General features: G+C 45.4%; 1 protein-coding gene across 1 annotated transcript in view; it reads right to left on the bottom strand.

Moving 5' to 3' along the window:
- The window catches only part of Mfsd14a (major facilitator superfamily domain containing 14A), a 34,166-nt gene extending 31,775 nt beyond the window's left edge, over window positions 1–2,391 (bottom strand). Inside the window, exon 1 of the mRNA XM_005357188.2 lies at window positions 2,172–2,391. Coding sequence (XP_005357245.1) covers window positions 2,172–2,255 — 84 coding nt within the window. The 5' untranslated portion in view covers window positions 2,256–2,391. The remainder of the gene's footprint in view (window positions 1–2,171) is intronic.
- Window positions 2,392–8,359: the final 5,968 nt, after the last annotated feature.

Raw genomic sequence — 8,359 nt, forward strand, 5'->3', positions numbered from 1 at the left:
AAAAAAAAAAGAATGGCTTAGTCATTACGAGCACTTGCTGCTCTTGGAAATACCATGTTCGGTTCCCAAAACTGACATGGCAGTGAAAAACCACCTGTAACTCAACATCCAGAGCATGTGACCCCCTCCTCTTCTGACCTGCTCAGGCACCAGGCATGGACATTAGGTTTTTTTTCTTCTTTCTTTCTTCTTGCCTCTCTGTGGAGCCCTGTCCTGGAACTCAGGTCCACCACGAATTCAGAGATCCACCTGTCTGTGCCTCAGGCGTGCTGGGATTAAAGATGTGTACCACCTGCTCATAATCTTTTTTTTTTTTTAAAAGAATAGAAAGAAAAACAAAGTATAGCAAGATGGGAAAGGACAATGCTCTAAGACCTCAGCCCTCAAGAAAAGTAGCCATTGATTTAGTTTACCACCAAGTTATTACACTGTGACTAGTGATAAGTGCTATTTGTGTATTAAGTCAACCTAGACATTTGCTCTATCTTCATAAATAGCAAGATTTAAACAACCAAGCAAGATCCGCCTCTTGCCAGTACCGGTAGCACAGGCCTGTAATCCCAGCACCTGCAAGGCAGAAGCAGGATGGTAGATCCATCCTGAGCTACATGGATCTCTTCTAACCGAAGAGTATGGGATGAGTATGCTGCAGGGCTGACCCAGCTCACTACAAAACAAAAAACACACTGACAGAGCACACCAAAACAAAATCATCGAAAAAAGGCAATAACAGTACAATTAAGGTGTATTCCTTAATCTTTCATTCTTGTCTTTTTGCAAAGAATACTGATCTTAAATGTCATCTGGCTTTATAAAACGCACTTTGTTAAAATTTTGTCTTTCGCCAGACATTGGTGGCGCACGCCTTTAATACCAGTGCTCAGGCAGAGGCTGGTGGATCTTCGTTAGTTCGAGGCCAGCCTGGTCTACATACGGAGCAGAGTTCCAGGACAGCCAAGGTTACATAAAAAAAAAAATCCTATCTCGAAAATCAAAAAAAGAAACAATGCCATCCAACAAAAAATGTCTTTCTACAGAGGACAACAATATCCTTACAATATAGCTCCTACCAACTTGGTCAGAGCAGCTAATTTGAACTCATGAGATTAAAGTAATATTTTAATCAGGTACAGTAACAAGGATCTGGAAAACATTGAATTTTCTTTTTTTCAATAAATGTCAAAGCTATGACAACTAATAAGTCTGACAGTTAACCGAACATATTCTGAAATCGTTCCATATGTCCCAAGCTCTCTAAATTTTGGCAGCTGGACTAGGCCATGATCTGAAATGTCAAAAGAAAGTTGTCATTTAATTCAAGCTGAATTCGGCAAATCCTCGGTGGTGGCCTACTTACATATTTAGTGCTTTGCTAACACTGACCGAAGCTCCATTAAATTACAAACAAATGGAATGAAAGAAACCATGTCTGCAACTTCACGGGAAAGAGACACATCTCATTTTCCCATTCTACTTCCGAACGTGATACCAAAGGATCCAGCAAAGAGCAGAGGGTAACAGCAAGGAAATCTCAGCACAACAAAAGTGTACGCTCGTTTGTCAGTTACAAATCCTATATCCTCTTCTGGTAACCCACTGCACATTGCATAAAGTTTACCAAGAATTAAGGATCAGCTAAAAAGGTACATCTTTTAGCCCCAGCCCGCCTGCCTTTCAAAGAGTCTTTCCCTGATCCTTCCATCAGGACAAATTAAAGACTGTTATTTTGAGGCACAAGGTGATGACTTCTCTAAAGGAGAGTGTAGGCCCCAGGTAGTCAGGTCAGGTTCCCGACGCCGGGAGGGGAACCGAGCCCAGCCCCCGACCGGGTCCCCGAGTCCAGGAGTTCCGAGCCGCCGCTCGGGCTCCGGCGACCACGACGGGACAACGCACGTACCCCTACCCAGCGGGAGGCGGTGGCGGCCACCCGCCACAGCATATGGAGCTCAGGGCTGCTCGGCCTCCCCGCGCGCCGCGCTGGGCCTGGCAGAGCTGCCGAGGGGCCGACGCCTCCTCCCCGCGACCGGGTGCACGTGGGCCGAGGCCGCAGGCCCCCGAGACGCCGCGACCGGCCGCGGAGACCGTGGGTCGAGCTGGGTGCTCCCCGGGCCGGCGAACGCGGAAGCTGGGCCCGCGCCGGAGCCGCCCTGCGGCGCGGAACCGACACTCACCGTGCCTCCGTCCTTAATGATGATCTTCTTGGCCAGCATGATACTGCGGTTCGCGGCCCGTTTCTTTTTCTTCCCCTGGGTCATTTTACCATCCTCGACTCCCGGCGCTGCAGCAGCCACTCAGGGGGCGGGAGGCCCCAGCGGCGAGTGCTGTCCCGCCACTACTGCCGGGCCGAGCCGCTCCGGGCGCACGCCGCCATCTTGAGGGCCCGGCCTGCCTCCGGCGGGCGCGTCACATCGTGCGATGGGCTGAGTCGCCCGCCCCGCCCCCGTGACGCAGCCCCGCCCCCGCATGCGGCCACGCCCCTCAAAACTGCACTAACGGAGGGCAGGGAGGTGTCCTGGGGCCGGGTGGGGCCAGGTCCCTGGACTAGCTGGCTGGTCCCTTCTTTCTAAGGTGCTGAGCAGCGGGTATGATAACTGTTTCTCCTTCGCAGATGAAAGAATTCAAGTTTCAAAAGTTATAACCTGCTCAAATCTGACAAAGAGTTTCTCAGAACCTCTAAATAGGCGTCCCAAACTATGCGCATCCGCGTCAACTGCTTCCCCACAGAAACAGAACTGAAGGCAACAGAAACAGCTTTACAGGAATGGTTGGTAGTACGTAGACGGTTGTTTTGTATTTTGTTTTGTTTTGTTGTTTGGATTAGCTATTGATCTGATGCTCAGCTTGGTCATGCTGGCTTACACACACACACACACACACACACACACACACACACACACACAGTCCCGGGACAATTGCCCCTTCACCCGCCCCACCAATCTAAACAAGGTAATGTCAGACTTTGAGGGCTTTTGTTTATAGAAATCAGTTTGACTAGAAAACTATTAGAAACAGCATGGATATAAGTTGAATATGAAATAGAAAGTAAGCCGGTGCCTTTAATCCCAGCACTGGGGTGGCAGAGGCAGGTGGATCTGAGTTCGAGGCCAACCTAGTATAGAGGACGAGTTCCAGGACAGGCTCCAAAGCAACACAAAGAAACCCTGTCTCGAAAAACAAAACAAACAAACAAAAAATAAATAAAGTACTACCACAGTGCTAACTTTGGTAGGAGGGGGAAGCAGGGGCTTATGTAGACCAGGTTGGCCTCCTACTCAGATATTCTCCTGACTGCCTCCTATGCTGTGATTAAAGGCATGTGCCACCATGCCTGGCAAAATTTTGATTTTAGCAATTGTTTTGAAAAGCTTTTCCTTCAGTGTTAGCTAGTGAAGGAGCACAACGCATGCTATCCACCCTCCAACTGTTCCATGAAGGGAAGCTGGTGACAAAGCGAACGGGCGGGCGAACAGTGCACCTGGACGTGGTGGCTCTAAGATAGTTCACAGACAAAAGAGCCCTCCCTGGAAGAAGTGGATTAGGCTCCCTCTCCTGCTGTGTGGCCTGGTTGGTGATGCCCTTGTTTTAACAGGGTGAAGCAGACTTCAGAGGTGAAGTGACTTCAGAGGCTAGGTCATAAAAGGTTTTGGTAGGGTTTTCATTCACTCCAAGTCAGGGGGTGTCACTTGGTAATGCCATGAGACTCCAAGTCAGGGGGTGTCACTTGGTAATGCCATGAGACTCCAAGTGCAGTTGGCGAGGAGCTGAAAACCCCTATGATCATCTTGGCAGTGAATCCTCTAGCCCTGGTCAAGCCTTGAGCTGACTGCAGACAGCCTGACTACAATTCTGAGACCTTCACCTAGGACCACCCAGCTTAGTCACAGTACTGGACTCGGGATGCAGTTCTTGTGGAGTCCCTACCCTCAGCACAGGGCTGAGGATTCTATCCCCAATGATGGATAAACCCAAAATGGAAGTGCATGCTTGAACCCTGGTGAAAGCAGCAGAATCAGAAATTCAAGGGCAAATCTGACACCAGTCTGGGATACATGAGACCGTCTTTAAAATGAGTGAGGGGGTAGATGTTTCAGGTCACCAAACTTTGGGGCTGTTTTGTTTCCATGTTTTGTTTCCATGGCTGTAAGGAACTAATAGACAAGGTAAAGGAGAAAGTATAGGGTCCAAGTGAATGTGTGCGTTACTGCAGCTTCTCTGCAAATTTCAAAATAAAAAGAGTAAATTTGATTGTATGTTTTATTCCTTCTATTTCCCTGCTGACAAGAAATGGAAACCAAACCAATGTCATGCATGGGACAGGAAACATCTTGACCTGATGAGTAATAATTTATTATACTTATTTTAAAAATAAAATTAAAAAAAAATAAAAAAAAACAAAAAAATAAAAAAACAAAAAAAACAAAGAAAAAAATAAAATTCATACACAGAAACCTTTGAGTCTTAACTGGAAGCTGTTGAGAGTGGGACAGACTTCCTAAGTAATTACAGGATCTTACTTTGGATGAGCATGAAGGGCTGGGATTATTATTGTAAACTAGGTGTTGTTGTACACACCTGGGATTCTGGCAATTGTGATGGAGAGACAGATTGGTCCTGAGTTCAAGGCTGACCAACATAACAAGGTAAAGCTAGCCATGGGCTACATGAGAGCCAGTCCAAAAAAAGAAAAGTATTGTACGGTTACTCCAACTTTCATAACCTCTAAAAATCATACTTCAGCTATACTAAAGCTACTGGCCAGCTATTCAAAGCCATTTGAGTATCTACAACAGTGTCCATCAGCTTGTCTTAGCCTAGGGTTGAAGTATGTCTGTATGTTCCCAACACATAAAAATAATACAACTAGGGTAGTGGTGGTACACACTTTGAATCCCAGAGCTCAGGAAGCAGAGGCAGGCAGATCTCTGAGTTCAAGGCCAGGTCTACAGAACAAGTTCCAGGACAGCTTGAGTTGTTACACAGAGGAAAGAAATGCCACAACTAAAAAGACTAGAATGGGGGAGGAGGTGGGGGGTGCATGTGGAAGTGTTCACTGAATGGAAGCACACAGACAATTTGGTGAGAGTCAACGCGAACAAATCAAGTTTAGACCAGCAACAACAAAAGGAGCTCTGAAAGCAAAAGAAAGCACGGTGGGTGTTGAGGTGATCACTGAGAATGGACAAACCTCTGAAAAGCCTTACAGAATGAAGAACACGGTTGTGTAGGAAAAGAACCACAGTAAATATAGTGACGCACATATGTTCGCCTTTCAGAAACAGAACTATAAGCTGGGAGAAATTATTCTCCACAGAAGGTGCTAGGGAATGGAGTTGGACAGGCATGAGAGCTCAGCAGACTTCTCTGTGAACTATGATTTCTTTGCCTCACATATTTTAAACCTTTAAATCAGGTTAAATGGTTTGTATATTCAATAATAAAGGATTAAATTTACCAAACTGGATACAAAACTAGTGAACCTATTCTTATCACACTATTAACCTGCAGAGAAGACCTGACTTCCATTAACTCCCCCCTCCCCCACCACAGGGTCTCATTGTAGACCTGGCTGGTTAGAACTAGTTCTAGGTCACACCAGAACTCACAAAGATCCTCCTACCTCTATCTGAATCCTGAGATCAAAAGTGTGTGTTACCATGCCTGACCTTAACATTTACTTTTAAATACATCCTTTGAATATATATCTTTAGTTGACAGTGTTAGGATTCAGGCATTATGCTGGCCTGCCTGTCATCTGGCAAGATGTACCCTGCCTGTATCCTGGCCAGCCCAGGATCCTAGTTTGTATGCAGGTGCAAAGGTCCCTTTAGAGACAAGCTTCACCCACTCCTGGTCTCCGGCCACCCCCCACCCCCCTTCCTCTGAAGGGGCAGGCAGGACTTTTCCTGCTTCTCTTTTCTCTTCCTTTCTACCATTGTCTCTACAGAGGCAGCTTTCTGTCTGTCTGTCTCTCTCATTCTCTCTTCCCTTCCCATTTTCTTTATCTCAATAAACTCCACACTCAAACTCTGTATGACACGTTTGTCTGTCTCTCACCCACATGGTCCTCACCCACCATGGGACCTGCCAAGGTCATTTTACAACAGACAGGCTACATTCTAATAATAAAAGTGCAAATACACTTTGAACTTCACAGAGAAGGTTTGTCATTGGAATACTGGTTTTGTAGCATTTAAACTCATAACAAGACATGAATATGTTAATATTAAGAGCCAAATTGTTTCATTTTAAGACGATAGTCAGATATAACTAAAAACAATGATTTAGCTGGGCGGTGGTGGAGCACACTTTTAATTCCAGCACTTGGAAGGGAGAGGCAGGTGGATCTCAGTGAGTTTGAGACCAGCCAGGACTGTTACACTGAGAAACCCTGTCTCAGGAAAAAAGGAAAATATGATACTAAATTTTAGTGCCTGTAATTCCAGCATTCAGGAGGCAGATGAAGAAGGAACACAAGTTTAAGGCCTACCTTAGTTGCTCAGAGAGCTCCGGGATACAATGTGTCTTTTCTAAAAATAAAAGCAAAAACCCCACCCATAAATTCAGTTGGAAACACTGATTGTAATGCATCGTCTTAAAAAGATGAATTGGCCAGGCGGCGGTGGCACATGCCTTTAATCCCAACACTAAGGAGGCAGAGGCAGGCACATCAGAATTAAAGGCCAGCCTGGTCTACAAAGCAAGTTCCAAACAGCCAGGACTGTTACATAGAGAAACTCTGTCTGTAAAAAACAAAAATAAACAAATAAAAAATAATAATTAAAAAATAAATTAAAAACCAATTAATAAAAAGATGAACTGTAGCTGAATATTGTGACCTATGACTTTTGATCCCAGAACTCAGATACAGAGGTAGGTGTATCTCTGTGATTTCCAAGCCAACTTGGTCTACATAGCAAGTTCCAGTATAACCAGGACTACATAGAGAGACCCAGTCTTTAAAAGAAACAAAAAAGTAAAATATTCTTGCCTAAGACATTAACCCAGCCTGGCGGTGGTGGCGCACGCCTGTAATCCCAGCACTCGGGAGGCAGAGGCAGGCGGATCTCTGTGAGTTCGAGGCCAGCCTGGTCTACAAAGGGAGTTCCAGGACAGGCTCCAAAGCTACAGAGAAACCCTGTCTTGAAAAACAAAAAAACAAACAAACAAACAAAAAAAAAAGACATTAACCCAGAGCTAGTTTAGCCTATGACCTGGCTTCAAGCTAAAAATAAAAATAAAATAAGAAAGAAACTAAGTCAAGCAAAGGACATCCACACAGGAAGTATGAGAGTCTGTGAGTCTCCAAAAGTCCTGTCCTGGAGAAGGAGTAGACACTGGGAACAGTGTTTTAGACTAAATAGCAAATACAAACTTCAACTGTGTCTTTCAAAGCCAAAATCTGTAAAAAGCCATTTTTAAGGCACCTGGAACCATTGTGGTCTGAACTTGGTAAACTCTGAGTTTGAGTTTCCTTAAGTGTGACGAAGGAACTGAGGAGCAAGGGGAAGGCTATTTCGGGGGGGATACACACAGAAACACTTAGGGGTATGTCCTGGCCGAGGCCAAGTTCTGAAAGCTGTTAGAAGTTACATTTGGGCGATATGTTAATCTTTCAACTTTTATTTGTTTCAAAATGAAAAGTTAGTTAAAACTTAATTTAAAAAGATGGGACTAGAGACCTGGCTCAGTGGTTAAGGGTACTTAGTTATTCCTGAGAAGACCCGAGTTTGGGTCCTCGCAGCCACATCTGGTAGCCACCAGTAATCCAAACTTCATGGCATCCGACACACTCTTCTGGCCTCCACTGGTACCTCACATACAGTTATCCACACACAGACATATGCTCGTATGCAGAATTAAAACATATTAGAATTGTTTATTGGGGCGGGTGAGATGGCTCAGTTGGTAAAGGTGCTTGCTGCCATGCCTAATGCTCTAAAGCGGATCCCAGAGCCCAAGTTTATACACACAAACTGTCCTCTCTGACTTCCACACTGGCACCATAGCACACCCCTCCCACACACACAAAATGATTTTAAATGTAGTTTAAGGGGGCTGGAGAGATGGCTCAGCAATTAAAAGCACTGGCTGCTCTTCCAAAGGACTGAGGTTCAACTCTAAGAACCTACCAAGTTATAGCTCAACTATCTGTATGTAAATTCAATTCCTTGGGGTTCAGGACCTTGTTCTGGCCTCCTTAGGCACCAGGTATGAAAATAGCGCACAGATCTACATCCGGGCAAAATACACATAAAGTAAAAAGTAATTTAAAAAATTATTTTAAGCCGGGCGGTGGTGGCGCACGCCTTTAATCCCAGCACTCGGGAGGCAGAGGCAGGCGGATCTCTGTGAGTTCGAG

The sequence above is a fragment of the Microtus ochrogaster genome, chromosome 21 (genome assembly GCF_000317375.1).
Source record: "Microtus ochrogaster isolate Prairie Vole_2 chromosome 21, MicOch1.0, whole genome shotgun sequence".
Lineage (NCBI taxonomy): Eukaryota > Metazoa > Chordata > Mammalia > Rodentia > Cricetidae > Microtus > Microtus ochrogaster.